Below are 20,801 nucleotides of genomic sequence, written 5' to 3'. Positions count from 1 at the left end.
GTATGTTTTCAACAGATTGAGACCTGACATCATTTATGTTAAAAATGTGCTAGGGGAATTTTCATGAAAACAAATATTTGAGGCCCTAATTTTATCTCATCTGAAATGTGGAATTTCTAGCTGACAAGTGCTTCAAACACTAAGCTGTTAATATCAGCTGGTTATAATTCCCAGGAGAAAAGGCAATATAGTCAGTAATCAGTACGTTTTTTTTTTTTTTTTCTTTCTGTTTTTCTTGACTGTCTGAAAAATGCTTTTACACAGGTTTGTGTTTGCTTTTGAAACTTGACAGTCTTAAACGGTATGTGTATAGGAGATGTACATGTTATAATCTTAACCCTGTGACTCTCAAGAGTTGGATATGCAGCAAATTTGATAGAGTTTGGCTTATTGTGTTGCTGGGTTTGACAATAGCAGCAATTCAAAGATTAGAGTCGCGTTATCTTAGCAATCTCAGAGCTGTGACTTTTCAACTGCATGTTGTTTGTAAGCCATTGAAGAACAGTTTCTATGTTGGGACCATGTAAAGCAAGCACCCTACAGCCTGTGCTGATACAGGATTATAATTGCCAGCTGCATTCTGTTGGTTTCAGCCTTGCACATCTACCACTACCCAATTTCCTAATGGGCTGGTGGGATTCTTGGGGAGGCATTGCTATCTGTATTGTGCTATCCATGCCCAGAGATGCTCTGCCTCGGCTTTCTGAATTTTATAAGCAGCAGCTAATTTCTAGGCTCTTCTTGTCAATAGAATAGATGCAGAGGAGGGGGGTAGGGAATTGAACTGAGAATCTACCATAATAACTTTATGATGATTGATATTAAAGTCAGGCATTTTAGATCCCAAAATTCTGCAAGGGAAAAAAAAAATCTAACTTTTAATTGGTCACTGTTTTACACCTGGAAACTGAAAAGGGTCAGAAGCATGTATGTCTACTCGGCTGTCTCCATCAGCTGAAGAAATGGGTACCTCATGAATGTGGCCAAGTTAAAGCATGGAAGGGAGGAAGAGAAAGAAGATGGTAGAATAGGAGTCTGTGCCTGCACGTGTACCTTGCGTGGGCTGTCTGCCAGTGGTGGGATTACTGTGGCATCTTTTGCAGTTCTGCTATGAAAAGTTAGTACTTTGCAGTGGAGAACTGAGATCCTACACCTTAAGTATTTTGCTTTTTAAATAGCTCATATATTTTGAACAGTTACTAGAATCCATATAACTTGCCAATGCTTTTATCTCCAGGGCAATACTAATATCCTGTCTCCAGGGTAACTACAGTAGGTAAGCTCAGCTCACATTTTTTTCCCTTCTAAAGCTATAATTACAGCCCATTAGTGGAGGATAATATAAAAGATATGGAAAAGAGCGAAAGTCCTCTTTCATGACAGTAATGGTCCTGCCACATTTCACTAGGATAGCAAAAGGAATAATTGTACATGCTAATCACCATAGGCATGCATACAAGCATAAGTGCATGCATAAATGCAGAAGCACAGGGTTTTGCATATGGGCGCCCTCTCTTGCAAGCACACAAGCATACAAACATTAACAAATATTTGCTCTGTGATGAATTTTTAAGAGTATAAGATTTCAAACAGAAATTTAAACACTGAAAAAATAATTCTGTGTGTTTGTGTGGTGAGAATAAGGTAGGAATCTTCCCCACCCCTCCTCACCCTCCCCCAGTCCACTGCTGTGACTGAGGTCTGGGATGGAACAGGATTGCTGTCATAGTGCTGGTTATGTAGTATATCATCAGCTCAGGAGCATTATCACCCACTTTGTGTGCAGCTTCGATTAAATATTCATAGGTATAAGGAACAAATGAAAATTTGCAGGTGCTGTTCCAGTCCCCATTAGAGGAGATGCTAAGGAGGAGTTCCACCAGAAGTATAAGAACAGCCCCCTGGTAAACTGGTTAACTGCTTGCCTATTCTTTCCCATTCCCATTCCAACTGGGAGGATAACAGCCTCCTACTGCCCTGAGATGATTGGCTTAAGGCCCTGCTACTCCTTTTCACTCACTCCATTCCTCTCAAATAGCCAAGATCTGAAGCACACAAAGGTACATCCTTTTACTGGTTTACTGCCAGACTTTTTATAGCAGTGCCCCTATCATTTCTGTTCATTGAGCATCGCGAAAGCATGGCCTCATTTGCAGAGAATTATTCCATTTTTTGTGCAGCTTGTACTTGAAGTCATTACCTGTGAGCGCCTATTCTTCCCAAAGTGAGATCAGCACCTAGAGAATGAAAGTCCTCTAAAATTCACTTATCAAGAAAGGACTGGAGCTGGCCCTAAACTTAATCTATAAAGAGGGAGTCAGTCACTTGTGGCAGCTAGCACCATCTGTGTTGATGATAAGCTGCAAAAGCTACGTGTGAATTGAGTATTACACAGAACAAGGGCACATACATCCCTGTCCATTGTTTAGTACCAGTCATTCTGGGATTACAAATGGTTGGTTTGAAGTGTTAACCACCCCCTGGGACTAGACATCATACCAGACACTGAAATCTGCATTAGCCTGACATAACAGGCAGCTTTTACAGAGACCTGTTTCTGTGGAAGATGTTATTTTAGGAAAAAATTGCGTAGTAATTGGACTTTCCATCAATATTAATGTGCAGTGTCAGCTGCTCTTAGTGGAAACTTGTTTTGAGCAGAAACTGTTGAATGTAGATAGTATTTAAAGCTACACAAAGTGTGCTTGTGTGAAAAGTGAAGCATCTCTGTCAGTTATTGTATCAACACAGTGACATTGACATTTCTATTTTCCCTGCAGATTGCCAGGCAGTTAGTCTCTGCCAGTTTCATGAGGCAGTTCAACAATGTTGTCAGTCGCTATTCCAGAGAGCGTCTTGGGACATTAATATTGGTCTAATCCAGAGCAGTGGATGTTTTGTGGATCGATGGTTGGGCTGGAAAGAAGACCTGGGAGCAGTGGAAAGAGGATGCTGTCAGGACGTGCAGCTTTACATGTGTAAAGCTACAGACAGGCAGATCTGGAATTATGGTTTGCAGCCCAAAGTATATCTGTAGGGCTTTGAAGAGTTCACACAGTGCCCAGCAGGGAATCAAGCCACAGCTATTAATCTCTCGTCTCTGGAAGTACTAACTTATACATAGCTAATGTATTGATCACAGAGTAATTGAACTGGTGCACTGGAACCTACCGCCACTAGGAGAAATATTATTTTCCTATTGTGCAATTTGAAAACCAAGTCAAAATGTCATACTCTGGGATTTTGTCTCAGCAATATTAATGTTTTTTTTTTCCGTCATGAGCTGAGAGAATTATCCACTGAGAGCATTGCTAACACCAAATGTATCCAGGATCCTGTCTCTTCTTTTGCTAGCAGGTACTTCAGTACATCAGTTTACTTTTGCAATACAATTTGCCTAAAGCCATGTGATTGTACTTAATTGGGATGCACACTTGAAAATATTGATAAGCACCTTGGCTGTAGTGGTAGATACTTCTGCAGGAAGGGTTCCCTGCTGGATTTTAATCCACCCTAGCAGAACTGATGTGTAAGACAAAATCTTGGAAATCCCAGGACACAGAACCCTTAATGCAGAAGAAGCTACAGAGCTGGTTACAAGAGGCAGCAAAGCTCTACCAACAGTATGTAACTATGTGGAAGCCACAGCTAAAATCCCAAGTCTATCTGTTGTAGTGCTTTATAATGTTATTTCTCTCTGGTTCCCACTACCTAACAGCAAGTAGAGGGAATGACACACCAGTTACCTGTTCATAAATATCCAGTACGGTTTAGTTTTGCACAGCCATCTGTTGACAGATGACAATCAGAGTAGGGGGATGAGACTCAGCATTTGAGGGGAGGAAGTCTTACCAGTGAAAGGGCTCCAGGGAGAGCCTGATGGATGTCAATGTATCACCGTTATCACCTTTGGCTTCTTAATTGCTAGAAAGGTGGGTGTGTTGGGGAGGTATGTTTGGGCTGTAACTGCTGCTCAGGCTACTTTGGAGTATAGGGATGGTTCCAGAGTTCAAATGGGATACGTGAGAGCAGGCATGATGAACTCCTGGAGCAATTGTAAAGAACAGTATTTGTAGAGAAGGCAGAAAATTGAAGGAGAAAATCACCTCTCCACATATCTACTACTGCATTATATGGCTTGAGATAAACTGGGAGAGGGTCACATTTAAGAGGTCTCCAGAGGCTCCTGATAGATGCGTGCAGGGTGGTATGAGAGATCTAAAATTCTGGATACTTCATGTCTTTCTTACATTTAACCTAAAACTGGACTGAAGGGCCTTGTTCCCCTCTACCATGTGCACTATCTCTGCTTTAGCAACTGGAAAAGAGAATTTTTACCATCTCTTATTTTCTTCTCCTCTGTCTTAAGGAACAAATTGCTTAACCTGTTCCCCCTGGCAAGTGTGGGACAAATTAATTTAAAGCAATGTGTTTGTGTGTGCCATGGTGGAAAGATGGGAGAAAGAAAAGAAAATATTTCACAGGAAGAATAGAGGAAGGGAAAATTCCATGTACTATTTGGAGTACAGCTTAGCAGCTTAGAAACTCAGCAGTACATTAACCAGGCCAATATTTAATTAAGGCTTAATACTGTAAGAAACAATTTATGCTGAAACAGAAGTCTTACTATCTCAGTTCAGCACCACTAATATTGCTCATTCTGGATCATGACCTTGGAGGCTGCTAGTTAATTCCTCCTCTTCCCTGTTAATAGTGTTGAGAAGAAAGTTTGTTCTAAGGAGAAATCACGAAGTGGGTAATAACTAAGTGGATGATAATTATAGGATTTTGGCCAGAAGTACTGGCTAAAGAAACACTATAGCTTTATGAGCATTATGTCACCCTCCTGTAAAAATAAATAAATAAATAAATAAATAATTGTCAGTGTAGGTTAAAAAAATCCTTAAAACTAAAAGGTCAAAATTATCCTGAAAAGACAGAGATAGCCATATGAATTCTATTGTTCATGATATGGGTGAAATATTATCTCTAGCCTTGTTTTGGCAACCTGAGAACAAATTGCTAGTGATTCCAAATGTCAGCAGAATCTACTAGCTGAGCTTTGCTGCCTGTACTGTTCAGAATCTTTGGCATGGGCTCAAAGTAGAAATGAATCTGAACATTTCTGAAATCTGTGAGGCCCATATGTGAATCCAGTTATGTATCCTGGCATTTTGGCAGAGATGACTTTCTACTACAAGACTCTGAAGCCTACATAAAAAAAAAATAAAAAAATTTGCTTTCATGCTCTTTAACTAAGGGCATGTGAAATACAGCAGCTTTGTTTAAGTGAACATAAAAGTTCAAGCCCACTTATTTTCATTTTTTTTCTTCATTCAAATTATCAAAAACTGCTTTCATTGCCAAATACATGGCTTTTAATGAAATGTAGCTTCCAGTTGCTTTGAAGGCTGGTGAATCTCTGTAGAGTTTTCAACTGATCTCACTTGAGTTTTAGTTTTGGAACCATATAAGCATACATGCTTTCACAGTTTATTTGGCATGAAGTGCTTTCAAAACTTGTCAGTTTTTCTTAATGATGCAAAGCTAACTATACATTGTATGACCAAACTGATTGCCTTTACTAAATTCTAAAATTAAATTAAAATAGTATCTTCACTTTTACAGGAGGCAAATTCTAATAAAAAATGTGAAAATATGTGAACTTGAGACAAAATACAATTCTTGACCAGTATGAAAATTAAACACAGGGTATCTGATATATTCCTTTCAAACTGAAGCTAAAGTCTAGCCCTATCGAAACTAGTGGAAATCATCCTTTAGCAATGAAGGGATTTTATTCCTTGAATGCTCCTATAATGACTTTATCTAATGAATGTGGGATGCAACTGTTATAGCTATGCTTCTATAATGACTATTCTTACTTTTAAAATTTATGTTCTCCTTTCGGGTAGTAACATTTTCGACCAAATATATATTCTGTTTCCAGGGATGTGCATGATTAAAGATGTATGATAAGTGGAAAATCAGGCTCTAAGAATCCTTGGTTGCCAACAGCATGGCCTTTCTCATAAAACCAATTTTGTAAAAACTTTCTAGAAGATGTCATCATCCTTTGGCAGAAATGTCTCAGTCATATAATACAGACATCATGAAATAATGCATGCTGTAGTGCAATTGAAACACCCTCTTGGTGCTCTGAGGACAACCAGACCACGGTCATAGTTCAGTGTCTTTTCATATTATCTTTGATATATTTATTTTCTTGTCATGTAACAGTTTGTGAATGGCTCTGCCAGATTCATTAAACAGCTAGCCTCATTTAATACTGCTTTTTCAAAACAAACAAGCAAAAACCTAGGAAGAAACACAGCAAAGAACCAAAAATGACAGAATAAACCAAGCTGGCATGTGAAGTTCAGGATTTCACACAACTGAGCAAAAAGCATTTGCATGCAGGGAACTGGGCAGACTGATAAATACTACTCTAGAAGGTAATGGGTAAGTGTTGTATCTTTGAGCAGAAAGATCTTAACTAAAGACAGTTAAAATGGATTTTTATATAAGAACTTTCCCAATAAGAGAAAACAACAACAACAACAAAAAACAGACTAAAGCCAAAGTGCCATTTGTAATCCAGAGTTGCAGTGTGTCCTGAGTTCTTTTCATATATCTACTTGATAGCTAGACGATTTCAGCTTAGAAAGAGGGCTAATAGATTTTTCTTTTTATTACTACCATTTTTCAATATCGCGTAAATCACACCTTTATAGTCTTGCTTAGGGTTCTCCTGTAAGAACAATACATTCACATTTAACATGTCCAAGTCTGTTAGTAATGTGACAACACAGAATGAGGGAGAAGAGGAGAATTAAAAACATAACGGAAGCTAAGGTCAATCACAAGTAGTTTTTCAGCTTGTTTTTGACACCTTAGAGAATCTAGTATCCCAGTCATCAATAGTAAAAATTTATAAGAAGTTTTAAGTGACAAATCTGCCAATGGTTTAGTTTTACTCTCCTATCAGTAGGGAAGCTTACAGTGACCTGAAGCTGAGATACACACACAAAAACAAACAAACAAACAAAAAACAGGAGAAATAGGTCCAGCAAGTTCTGAAGGCTTGTGTATTAGACAAATTTGGACAATGACAATTATTTGAAAAGATTCCTACAGGTTTATGTTCGTCATTTACATTTGTTTGCTGTCTCCATCTCATTCAAAGCAGTCAGGACTGGTTTGCTTCTCTCTTTGGAAATTTGCTCCAGGAACCATTGTTAGAATCAGAAGCCTGATCTAAGAGTATGATGAAAAATGTTGCACTCCAAGTTGGAAATTGGAGAGGAAAATGTTCATGTATACATAAGAATTGTACTCAAATGGCTTATTACACTTTTTCATACACCTTAACAGATGCTTATACCTTTTAACTTTAAAGCTGAGAAGCAACAGTTAGTTTCTACATTTCTCTTGTGGATTCTCTTCTGTATTTTGTTTCTATACAAACAGTTCAAAATTTTAGAGTCATGTTGTCAGTCATACAACCAAACAACCTTGCATGGCATTGCATATTGCCCCCCAGATAGATCAAGCCCTGAATGCAAGACCAGACAAGTAAAGAATTCCAACATGTAAAACTAACTTGTAAATACGTTACTTTTTGGCATTTTTTTTTGGTACTTTGCGGGGCTTAACTGTACTTCAGTGAGAAGAATGTCTTCTGGTGTAAACTGAAGTTATACCTCTTGCCACAATGTGTTTTTTTTTTTTTTTGTTTGTTTGTTTGTTTTTTGGGGGGGGGGCTGGGCAAAATTCCTTGTGGACACCTGAAAGAGTTGCAAAATAATAATAAAATAATAAAATTTAGGTAAAGGAAAAGTTCCTTCTCTGTTGTTGTTGTTGTTTTTGTTTTCTTTTCCATACAGTCTTAAAATGAAGGTCCCATTTTCTGGCCTTTGGCAGATTGTAAGCATGCCGGAACACTTCACATTACGTAGGTCATATTTGTCTGAAATGATAATATCATACCTGTAGTCTGCTTCAGGCTGAAAAGTAGCCTATGCGTCAGGTACTGTTTTATGCCTTTACTTTTGTTAATACATCCTTGTGAGTCTTCCAAAGGGAAATGAAATGATCCTATTCAGAAGAAACACCATCCAGAGGAAACTGTAGTTGTTAGGGCCTGAATTCTCACTGAAACCAAAGGCAGGTATAGAATCAGAGAGTAGCCTGAGTTGGAGTGGTCCCATAAGGATCATCGAGTCCAACTCCTGGCACCACACAGGTCTACCCAAAACTTCAGACCACGCGACTAAGTGCACAGTCCAAATGCTTCTTAAACTCTGACAGGCTTGGCGCAGTGACTGCTTCCCTGAGGAACCTGTTCCAGTGTGTGACCACCGTCTCAGTGAAGAACCTCTTCCTGTTGTCTAGCCTAAACCTCCCCTGCCTCAGCTTGACATCATTCCCATGGGTCCTATCACTGGTGATTAAAGAGAATAGATCGGCGCCTGCCCCTCCGCTGCCCCTTGTGAGGAAGCTGTAGACCGCAATGAGGTCTCCCCTCAGCCTCCTCTTTTCCAGGCTGAACAGGCCAAGTGACCTCAGCCACTCCTCGTACACGTATGTCTTCCCCTCTAGGCCCTTCACCATCTTTGTAGCCCAGTATCTTACTGAATTGAACGAAAGAGGCTTTCATCTATCCTGGGTTGTTTACTAACGAAGGAGCACGAAAGAGACGCATGTCCTTGTCTCTGAAGAGGAGGTGAAGGAACAGCTAGTGCAAGGAACACACAAATCCATTGTGCCAGACTAATAGGTGGTTGGCTCTGAGCTGGGAGGCTGCAACGGAAACACAGAATTATCTAGGTTGGAAGAGACCTCCAAGATCACTGAGCCGCTCCTCGTAGGACTTGTTCTCCAGACCCCTCACCAGCTTCATTGCCCTTCTTTGGACTCACTTGAGCACCTCCATCTCCTTCTTGTAGCGAGGGGCCCAAAACTGAACACAGTACTTGAGGTGCGGCCTCACCAGAGCCGAGTACAGGGGGACAATCACTTCCCTAGCCCTGCTGGCCACACTGCTTCTTATGCAAGCCAGGATGCTGTTGGCCTTCTTGGCCACCTGAGCACACTGCTGGCTCATATTCATCCCACTATCAATGAATACTCCAAGGTCCTTCTCTGCCAGGAACCTTTCTAACCACTCAACCATCTTCAACTTCCAGATCTAGAGGAACACTTTGGCTGCAGCCTAAAAGCCATGTGCACAGAAGCTCTCCCAAGCCAACCAATCTTCTCCCCGCGACCTGCCAGAAAACAGCTGTCCTGGTTTCAGCTAGGATAGAGTTAATTTTCCTCCTAGGAGCTGGTAGGGTTCTATATTGTGGATTAGGATGAACACGCTGACGTTTTAATTGTTGCAGAGCAGTGCTTACTCTAAGCCAAGGACGTTTCAGCTTCTTGCTCCGTCCTGCCAGCGGGCAGGCTGGGACTGCAGCAGGAGATAGGAGGGGACAGACCCAGGACAGCTGACCCAAACTGGCCAAAGAGGCATTCTATACTGTATGGGGTCATGCTGAGCAATATATAGGGGTGGCTAGCTGGGATGGGGGGGGCCGTCTGCTTGGGGATAGGCTGGGCATCGGTCAGCGGGTGGTGAGCAATTGCATTGTGCATCACTTATTCTGTACACGTTAGTAGTAGCAGTGCTATTATTGTTATTATTATATTTTTTTTTCCTGTCTTAATAAACTATCTCTCTCTTGACCCACAGGCTTCGTTTTCCTATTTCTCTCCCCCATCCCAGAGAAGGAGGGGGGAGGGCGAGCGAACAGCTGTGTGGTACTTAGCTACCGGCTGGGGGAAACCACAACAATAGCAATGTAGTCATATAACCAAATTAAAGCCAAAACTTTCAGCCCGGTCCTTAACCTGAATGGGGAGTGAAGATCTGGATCCTGTCACTTATACGTGATAGTTTATATGCAGCCAAAGTAAATACTGCAGTCGGAGGTCATGACGCTAGATTTTGAAAAGTCCGGCATAAAGAAGAGATATCAGAAAAGCAAATTTAAGCAACATTAATGTCAAGTAAAGTCTTTCTGATTGCTATATTCTTTATCTGTCGTGACTAGACAGATGAAAATCTATGATGGCAATTTTGCCTTTTAGGTAATTTTCTTTTGTCTTTTATTTATTTCTTTTACTTATGTTTATTGATCTTATTTTAACAGGCTCTGTACTAATTTTCCTCACAGAATGACTAGCAGAAATATGACCCTAACGTGCCTTTTGTAGTTAATTAATTAGGTCAACTCTAACCACTGAGCCCCTTGTCAGGTTCTTTCTGTTAGCAATAAGGAGCAATAGGGAGCAATTGAACCTTAAACCTTAACCAATGAGGAGCAATTGAACCTTAAACATTGAAACGAGCTTGTTGAGCCTATTCCACAAGGTCTCATGACTCCAAACATGTGAAGTGAAATCTGCCAGGTGGGGATCATTTGACCTTTGCTATATAGGAAGCATGAGGAGGAAGGTGAAGACTTGCCACTCCAGAGGAGTTTGAGGTTCAGGTTACTTAGGGTGCTTTTCTATTTTCTACTATCCTGATGAAATGGACTTAGTGTTCCAAGATAGATGACTTTTTCTTCGTGTATTCTGCTATCTCTGAGAAACAGTTTTGGAGAATCTATGAGCTAGTAACATCGGCGGTGACTACTCGGAACAGGAAAACCCTGGTTGTGCTACTTCCCTGTGAAGTTGTTTGTCAGTTAGTCAAATTCAGAAGCTGGCAGGTAAGCACTTTGGGGTAAAAAATTAGAATTGGGTTGGGTTGGGGAGGTGGAGGACTTGTTTGGAAGGGACTTCTTCGGAGGGCGCGCTGGTCCCCAGCGCTTCTGCTTGGAGATCGCGTCCTGTACAAGCTACTCCGTTATGTTTTCCATTAACAGAGGTGAGACTTATCTGTAGTTTCCCGGATCTTTCTTCCTGCCCTTCTTGAAGACTGATGTGATATTTTCTTTCTTCCAGTCTTATTGTTTTTCTCCTTCTGATCTGGAGACCTGTAGTGGACCCCCAATGCTGTTTCTCCCATACGAGCCTCCCCCCTTTTTTTTTTTTTGTACTGACAAGCTCTCCACCTGTCCATCACCCTCCCCCAGCTGGATCTGGGTACACTCTAATTGCTCCCTCACATAAAGGGCAACCTCACCCTCTTTCTTCCCCAGCCTGTCTCTCCTAAAGAGGACGTAGCCCTGTATGACTTCGTTCCAATCATGCGAGCTGTCCCACTGCGTCACAGTGATTGCAACAACGTTGTGGCCCCGCGACTGAACACAGACCTTGAGCTCATCCTGTTTATTTCCCATGCTCTGTGCACAGGCACTTTAGGGGAGCAGCAGGTACAGTTACCCCGGGGGGATGCAAGAAGAAGATACTGGACGTGGGATTGGGAACGCTACCTTCTCTGAGGAGCCCTCAGACAATCCTATGGGAGAGCTCAGAAGTTTTTCCCTGTATTGTGACAGTAGCGTGAAGTGTGTTCATCTGATTCGTGTCAATACGGAACAATGCTAGGGCTGCATGGTATGTTGAATGTTACCTTCTGTCCTACAGACCCTTGTATAAGCACAAGTCTAAGAAAAACAGAGTGGTTAATGTACATGTATGTAGTTCTTGTACCTTGCAAAGGAATGTTTTAGCAATTCGTGTCAATAGAGAGCTTGAAGGGAAATGTATCCGTAGGCTTTTCCTTGAAGTCTCTGATATCTGCGGGGGGGTTCAGAATAGCTGCTAACTATTACGACTATTGCATGGGATGCTACGCAAGTCTCTGGTATCCAGCCAGGAGATTAAGGAGATGGGGAAAGCTGAAGAACGACTAAAAGACAAAGCTTGCAGGGGACACTGCACAAGTCTCTGACATACAGCCAAGCTGGACAAAGGAGAAGGACAAGAGGGAGGAAGACTATGAGCCTTCAGCATGAGAGACCCCCAGAGGGACCACTGGACACTGTTACGCATGCTCCAGGAGGAGGGTTTGGATTCCGGAAACTAATTATAATAGCCCTGTGGTTTTTTAGGAGTAGTAATGAGTATGTGTTAGCCTAGGAGCATAAAAATCAGCTGCTTGATGTAACTGGTGTGAGTCTGGGTGGAGCAGAGACTGCTGGCGCACCCAGCACTGTTTGCTTACCTCTATTCCTTTAATAAATTGTAAACTTTGATTATAGTCCTGTTTTGAAGACTGAGACATTTACAACAACTGGGGGCTCGTCTGGGATGGCTTTGGTTCCTGAATTCTGGTTTGATCTAGGAGAGGCACCCCACCATTTGGTGGCTCCTGTTCGAGTCAGGTCAGGACTAATGCCATCTTGAACCTGAATAAAGGTAAGCAAAGATTTTGATTTTTTTTATGAGCTCCCTTGCCAGCTGCAGCACTGTATTTTGCCTGTAATTCTGCACGCGAAGATCTGAACGAAGACAACGGAGTTGTAAGTGTTTAAGGAGTATACCGTTTGGTTCAGTGGGATCTGGTTGCCTGTGTGTGTAAGAGTGTAACTGAGATGGAACTTAGTTCCGAAGTGAGTGTGGAGGCCTTCTAACCGTGGTTCCAATCTGCCGTGAGGAACTTGGCTGGTGAAGTGATTCCTATAGGATATAGGAATCCTATAGGAATCAGAATATAGGTGGGTGATAGGTCCTAAACCCCCTGCAAGACACTCTTACTGTGGTAACCAAGGGCTGTGGGAATTGCCATAGCAAAATTCCTAGATGGCCATGCAAGTACCTTCTACTGTTTCTTTTTCCCTTTCAATTGTTTTCTGGTTTCCACCAAATGTTACGTATTTGGTGAAATGCCTTAAAACAACATTGCTTTTTAATTAACAACATTTTTTTTCTCTCTCTGTCTGCCAGTAGCTGACAAAGTAGAAAGGTGTGCTTCTCTCTCTTTCTTTTGTAGAGTTAGATGCAATGCCAATTTAATCCACGACTGAGGCTCTGCAATGGTGCAAGTCTATCCTACTACTTCAAATTCAATGATGCAACCTGAGTTTATGCTAATTAACTTTTAGGGATTGAACCAATTTAAAGCTTTTGGACTATGAAAATTCTTTGAAAACATTCCCACAGGTTTTTCTCCGTTTACATTTGTTTGCTATGTTCATCTCATCCAAAGCAGTCAGGACTGGGAAATGAAATTATCCTACCCAGAAGAACCACTGTCCAGAAGACACTTGAGTTGTTAGGGCCTGAATTCTCACTGAAACCAAAGGCAGGGATTTTACTGACCTGAAGAAAGGGGCTTTAATCTCTCCTGGCTTGTTTACTCATGAAGGAGCATGAAAGACGCGTGTCCTTGTATTTGTAGAGGAGGTGAAGGAACAGCTAGTGCAAGGAACACACAAACCCGTTGCGCCAGACTAATATGTAGTTGTAGCTGTGCCTGGAGACTGCAACCCTCTCCAAACTTCCAGATCTAGAGGAACACTTTAGCTGCAGCCTAAAAGCCACGTGTACAGAAGCTCCTCCAAGCCAGCCAATCTTCTTCCCATGACCTGCCAGGAAACAGCAATGTAGGCATATAACTAAATTAAAGCCCAAACCTTCAGCCCAGGCCTTGACCTGAATAGGGAGTGAGGATCCGGTTCCTGGCATTTATATGTAATAAGTCTATATGCAGCTGAAGTAAATAGTGCAGTCAGAGGTCACGGCGCTAGATTTAGAAAAGTCCTGCATAAAGAAGAGATCTCAGAAAAGCAAATTTAAATAACATTAATGTCAAGAAAAGTCTTCCTGATTGCTATATTCTTTATCTGTCGATATGATGAAAATCTATGATAGCAATTTTGCCTTTAAGGTAATTTTCTTTTTTCTTTCATTTATTTATTTATTTTAACAGGCTCTGTACGAATTTTCCTCACAATGACTAACAGAAACATGACCCCAAGGTATAAATATATATATTTATATAAATATATAGGCTTTTCTCTTTCATTCTTGTGAAGTTAGAGGCAGTGCCGATTTAAACTGTGACTGAGGCTCTGCAATGGTGCAAGTTTATCTTACTGCTTCAAATCCAGTGATGCAACCTGAGTTTACATTACTTACCTTTCAAGAATTCAACCAATTTAAAGCTTTTGGACAATGACAATTATTAGAAAACATTCCTACAGGTTTATTTTCTTCATCTATGTATGTTTGTTATTTCTATCTCATCCCCAGATCTGGTCCCCACCATTGTCTGATACACAAATACCTTCCAAACTTTCTTGGTACTTCATAGCAGAGCTACTATACTGTTTCTTCATGCATGCACCTGTGAGGTGTGACTTAACCAGAAAGCTTAGAGAAACAGTGAATGCCTCCATAAAAGAAAAATTACAGTACTCTTCATCTGTCCAATATCTGTAAAGGAAATAGCTTTGAGGTTAAAAGTAATGCATTCTTAAAAGCCGTTATCTGTAAAGTGGGAATAATTTCACTGTTTTAATGAACATGTTTGTGCTCTTTATAATTTGCCTTTCAGCTCGGACATTGAAAAAAGCTAGTTGAATATCCTTTATATATATATATCTTTTAATTTCTTAAAATATCTTTTGGGCTGTATATTTTCCATTCTCCCTGCTATGATACAGTGTAAGTATTCAGTCACAAGTATATTTTTGTGCACAACATTTGCATTACCCTTATTTATGTGATATTTTATTAATCAAATTTGTTCTCTAGTGCAGATACTGAAAAGACATAGAAAAATATTTCCTTATTTTTAGATTCCAAATGCTCTTAAATATTGGTTCTTGCATTAATTTGTGCAGTAGAACTGTTGTAAGTATGCATTTTTAATAGTCTGCTGTCACTGACTCTGCTTTAAACATGGGGAGTGTAATAGATTAGTTAGAAATGTCAATCTCTTCCTTTCCATCTGCAAGACCCACATGGCATGCATAAAATTAGGCAATAACAGGTCAAAATCAGTTACAACAAATTTAACAAAACTGTTTATTAAACATTTTATATTGTTACCATCCCCTAAACAAGTGTTCAAAAAATGTGCTGGTCACTTGGTTACAGTTGAGTTTATCGCTGTTTTTATATCATCTTGTCTTTCACAGTAAGACTTCTATCTGTCCAGAGGGAGCCATGGCTTATCTTTATTTCATGCAACACTGGGCCTTTCTTTTGCTTTCAAACACACCCATACACCTCACAACTAACACTAAAATGCAATGGGAAATGTTGGAATCCTCACAGAGGAGTAACTCCAAGAGCATGTTGAGCATTTGGCATTCCACATTCTTCTGTTTGAGTGTCAGAGGCTCTTCACAGGAGAGGGCATGTAGGAGAGGCTCATGGACCTCTGAACACTCCTTTTTACTGTTATGAGTTGTAGCTTCCGCTGACACAGCTGAATCACCAGATAGCCCAGGCATTTCTTGTTATGCCATTAGGATTTATTGAAGTTCTAAAATGAACAGGGGTAGGTATTTAAAAGGAAAAAGTTCCCGAGTTAGGGTATTACCAGCTCAGGATGTGAGAGACTAAGTGATGCTCCCTGCTCAGCCACAAAGGTTTTCTGTGGCATCAGATACCTCATTCAGATTTTGATGAATGGTGTTATTCAGGCAACTGATAGCTATGTAACTTCTACATAGTTCTAGCTGTAGCTATGTAACTTCTCTTGGTTTAGTCACCTTTACACCTTCAGAAATCAACTTTCTTTTCAAAGAATTTTATGAATTATTTGTTGGAGTCCAGCTACCTGATGCAGCAAGTACCTCCCTGCCATCTGGGGGTGTTGTAAGTGTCAAGTTAGGAAGGAGTTTAATGTTGCTGTGCTAGATACACAGGCATACAAAAATAAACAAATTCAGGGTAGGTATTTCAATACACGAATCTTTCACCATGATGAAGCATGAGCAAAAGTTACTGCTTATGCTTTTGCAAAGTTGTGGCTAAATTGTTTGCTGGGTGTTCTTGGGATGCTTGATAAGTCTAGTGGCCAATTCATTTTATCACAGGAAGAGAGGATTTTTTTGATGTGGAACAAGAGGTTTGGGGGAGTTGTGCTAATCAGCAGTTACATTGTCTGGAAATAATTTCCTTTCTACTAGAACACGTTAGCACAAAACAGCTATAGGGCCATAACATGACTACTTGTTACAATGAATTAATACTGTTTATTCATTTCCTGTCTTATATCACACTATACTTGCCTTTATCTTATGCTGCATTTTCCATCTTAACAGCCAGCAATGTGAAAGCTATTCAGATTTCACCCAGGGCAAATACATGGCAGAGGAAACTGTCTGAAAATATTATGGAAGTAAATGGGTAACAAGTCAGTAATTCTCCTTCATGATACCAGTCACATGCACTGGGGTGGCTAGGATGTAAAGGTGAAATAGAACCTTGCAGTCATTTTTAAAAAAATTGATTATCTCTGTATTAATGCTTCTGTCCACCTGAATACTTTATAATGATCAGTATTTATTTAAATATGTTAAGGTAGAACCGAGGGAAAGCATTATCATTACAGGGCTGAGATTTGGTATCTCAGTTGTTGACCAGATGCTTACTTCCTAGCCAGTGCCTGGTCACCAGCACAGGCAGAAAGTGCTGCAATCTCATCTCCTAATGTTAGCGCGTGTGACAGGGAGATACTGTCATGTTATGCTGTATCTGAAAAGTGTGCCTTCTAGTCTACCCAGGGAAAATTATGCCCAAGAATCACTGTCTCTCTCACACACACACCTACACTCAGAATGGTAACTTTTATGAAACTGTATTGTATTTTCTTGGAGGGGAAAAAAAAAAAAAAGGTTCAGGAATGTATTGTGACCAAATCTGAAGGTCAAAATATTTTGCCCTAGTTTCAACAGCTTCTCTATGTAACATTAACTCAATATTCACCACTGGAATAATGCTGAATTAGAGAAAGTGAAACTCATCATAATTTGCTTAATGTTATTTTATCCTCCGCTTCCAGGAATCATTACTTTAAATGATTGCTCTTTTTGTTGTTTGTTTGACTGTCATTTGTTGCATCAAGCCATTTGCTAGCAGTAGCACCCTTCTATCCACACGTATGATTGTTCCTGATGATTGCCTTAAAGCGGTACAGAAGAAAGAAAACTCGACGTGCCAGTGCTGCTCTTTTATTGTCACCACCAACCACCACGGCTTCACTGTCACAACGCAAACGATGCTCAACGCCAATGGCGGGGTGCCTGAGGGGAGGCATCCCGACCCCCCCTCCCCAAAAAATGGCGGCCCCTGACCCCCGCGCTTCCTCTTCCGGCCGGGGTTGCCATGGCGCTGCCCCCCCTCGGCCCTCCCTCGGTGTGTGTTTACATCGGGCGGGAGGAGCCGGAGCAGCAGCGCCGGGGGAGACGGGGAAGGAGCCGGCGACGACGGCCGCCCGCCCTCCATCCCTAGCGGGCGGTGCGCGGGGAGACGCGGCATGAAGGTGAGGCGAGGGGCGGGGGGCCCGCAAGCGGGGCTCGGTGTCCGCCGACCCCCGCCAGGCCGGCGTGGTCCGAGGTGCTCCTCGTTCGCTGTCCTGACCGAGTACCACTTCCAGAAGCTTCTGACTTCGCGGGGGATGCGGTGCCGCTTCTTCCAAGCATCCCCCGATAAGGGTTCCGTTAAAAAAAATAATAAAAAAAATTAGAGTGAATTATTTACTGCTGGGATGAGAGCCGGTTTGGAAGTGAGGTGGCCCGCTGCTGCTCCCCTCCGCTTTCGGGGTTTGTGTATCTGCAGGGAAATCGTCCCGCTTTCCCCCGGTTTCTGAGCTCACGCAAATACAATCTTCCAGGCAGTTTGACACCCGCAGCAGCTGTGGGGCTCTGTGCCCTCCGTGTGCCTCCAGAAATAACGCAGCCTCACGCCTCCACCTGCGTTTCTGCTCTCTCAGGCCCTGGGAGTGTGGAAGGGACCAGCAGCCCTCTGGTTACTCTGCTGCAGAAAGCCCCTAGGTTAGGATGGGCTGAGCAGGGTGGGAGTCAGTCGTTTTGAACTTTGGTGCCGTGGTGGAGGTGGATGCTGAGACTGGGTTGTTAAAGTTGTAATGTGTTAGCTCTCAATTGAAAGGTTTGCATCCTTAGGAGCCAAACATGGGATTACATTGCAAAAACGATTTAAGAGTATTGCTGTGGTATTCTCTTCTTCTTTCTATCATATTGCATCTGTATTGTTTGCAAGTGTATGACTTTATGTTCCCTTTCATTAATCAGTCTAAAATGCGGGGCATACTGGGTGCTCTTTGTCTTCTGAATTTGTCTAACCGAAAATTTTATCAATCAACAACGTTACAAGTTCTTTGAGGCAGAAACCGTACATACCTGTGGCCTGCACTTGTCACAATAGAGAATTTTGGCTCAGGCCTTTCTGCAAGCCTGGGTAAAGTAAGTGGGAATTAGAAGTTCCTCACTTCATGAAGACTTTGGCTTCTGGGCAACGCAAGTATTGGCAACTTCGGTTAAGTATCTGTATGCTGTCTGTGCAGTTAACAGGTGAAAGAAAAGGGACATTTTCCAAGCATATGAAAGAAATATATGTGTAAAGTAAGTTTCTTACTACGCAATGTTGTGTGTGGTTTTTTTTTTTGTTTGGCTTTGTTTCAAAGCTTGGTAGTAAAGGATTCTGTATTTTTTTCTTCTCTGAATGCTTGTTAGTTCACATAGTGTGTGATAACAAAAATATGTATGGTATTGGAACAAAATATAACAAGCCTTGGGTGAGTTGTTGACTTGTCTTGCAAAACAAAAACCTCAGAGTGCTGGCTAAATAGTACATCCAGCTTGAGGCCAAAAAAAAAAGAAGAGATTTCTTTCAGCTTCTGTTTTATGGCATGCAGAGTAAACCACTGATTATTCTTGCTAAGCCCATTACTTCTGCTGAATTCCTCTTTTGCCCCACCAGAGTGGGAAAGCTCATGACATTTTTAGATGGGCTTGCTCAAAATATGGCAGTATATGAGTAGAGTTGTGCTCTGGTTGTGAGGAATGTGTGTGTATTTAGGGGGAAGAGTCTTTTTTCTTGTTTTTAACCATTTATCATCTATTTGTACCATGGTCAGCTTTTCCGCATAAAAACTCCACGGTTTTCTAACGTATTTTAGCATGCATTTCTTTCCATATATACCCCCTCATGCTGTAGTAGTTGCCTCAGTTTCCTCAACGTAAGATCATTTCAGATTCATGATTTAAAGTCTGAAGCTGAGGGGGCGTGGGGGGAAAATAATTATGTTATTAATTAACACGTGGAATGCATCAATGTTTTGTTTTTTTTTTTTTCCTTTTAAAAGGGGGAGAAAAGGAGGATGGGGGGGGTGGCGGGTGACGGGGGCAGCGTGAGGTGTGGGAGTTGGATCTGAATCCCTTTTATGGACCTGCTCAAAAATAGCTTAGTGGGACTTTAAAACAAATCAATGCAAAGTTTAAATTGTTGATCAATGCAGGGAAAGTAAACATCAGAACCAAGCTTTTTGAAAAGTCATCTTGCTTATTTCTTCCCTAATTGCTGTTATGCCTTGGGAAATATATTTGAATTTGTGTGTTATTTTGTATCAGCATTTCTTCTGAGTCTTTCTCATTGTTGCTGGTTAGCAAGTTGCTGAGAATGCAGGGCTGTCAAACTAAAGCTAATGCTAGTTTGTGTAACTGTTTTTCTAGTTAGGGGAAGGAAGAAGCAGATGAAGAGAAGTGGTAACATCAGGGGAGTTATGCTGTGCAAATAATCCTTTCAGGATCTGTTACTAATGTCTGATTGTTGCTGAGGAAACTGAAGCGTGATGTACTTTATTTTTAAGTCAAACAAATAAAATAAGTATCCTGTTAAAAAAAGGTACAGTGAAATAGAGCAGCATGCCAAAGTCATAGTTTAAAGCTTGAGGTGCTTCTGAAACTGGATTGGATTTGAGATCATATTTGAGATTATCTCCATGTTTACTTTGCTTCTGTTCCCTTCTCTTTCAGGCAGTGGCAGGTCTTTCATGTGGCATCTGTGGACCCTTTCAGGCTATACAAAATATAAAATGGGTTGAAGCCCCTGTTCCCTGTGCTGCAGGGCAGGAGTGAGAGGCAATCAGCTTGAAGGTGGACAATTCCTGTATGTTGGAATATATGAGATACGTGAGGAACATGCCAAGGGCTTTTACTGTCCTTCAAGGGCAGATGATCTTGATGGCAAGAAAATGCATCTCAGGCCTCATTAGAAACCTGGGTAGCGAGCCTGTCAGGTGAGGAGGGCTGTTCCATTCCTAGGGATGTGGATAACTGGGGGAAGAGGGCCTAGTTCCCATCCGTTAGACTGTCAACCACCTTTCCACAACATGTTTCTGGTATTGTTCTGTGGAGCTCAGCTCTGAATGTCTCTGGTCTTAGATGGAAATGCTTGCCTCCTGACTAACAGAACCTCTTTACACCTTATCTTGAACTAGTGAATGAATTAGGGCATTAGAATAGTTCCTGACAGCTGTCTGGTGCAGCAACTGCTGCAGTGATTGCTTCTAACACTGTTCCTGTCACTGCTCTAACTCTTTAAATGCATTCAGAGGAATAAAAGGCATTGAGGGTGTCAGGTGGTATTGAAGTTCTTATTTGGGAAAGCAAGCTCAAAGAGGTGACTTCATTTAAGTAGATGCTCCCCTCTTTTTTCGAATTTAAAAAGTTCTGCAAAGTAGGATGAAAGCTGGTGGTGCTTTGGCTTGTGAGTTACGTATTTTGGGATAAGAGGGTGTCATAGTTAGACATTTTCCTTTGAGAAACTCTTGCAGATATATTTAAGAGAATGAATGTGAAGTTACTGCCTATGGTTGTCCTGTTTTTCTG

The 20,801-nt window shown here is 41.3% G+C and overlaps 1 protein-coding gene across 1 annotated transcript in view; it reads left to right on the top strand.

Annotated features, from left to right (window-relative positions):
- The first annotated feature begins 17,293 nt into the window (after positions 1-17,293).
- LOC309878339 (transmembrane protein 263-like) overlaps positions 17,294-20,801 on the top strand; it is a 191,966-nt gene continuing 188,458 nt past the window's right edge. Inside the window, exon 1 of the mRNA XM_082760682.1 lies at positions 17,294-17,434. Within this exon, the coding sequence (XP_082616808.1) occupies positions 17,429-17,434 (6 nt within the window). The 5' untranslated portion in view covers positions 17,294-17,428. The remainder of the gene's footprint in view (positions 17,435-20,801) is intronic.

The sequence above is a fragment of the Aythya marila genome, assembly GCF_965140915.1.
Source record: "Aythya marila genome assembly, chromosome: 5".
Lineage (NCBI taxonomy): Eukaryota > Metazoa > Chordata > Aves > Anseriformes > Anatidae > Aythya > Aythya marila.
The sequence above is the reverse complement of the archived record's forward strand: the minus strand, read 5'-3'. Positions and strand labels throughout refer to the sequence as shown.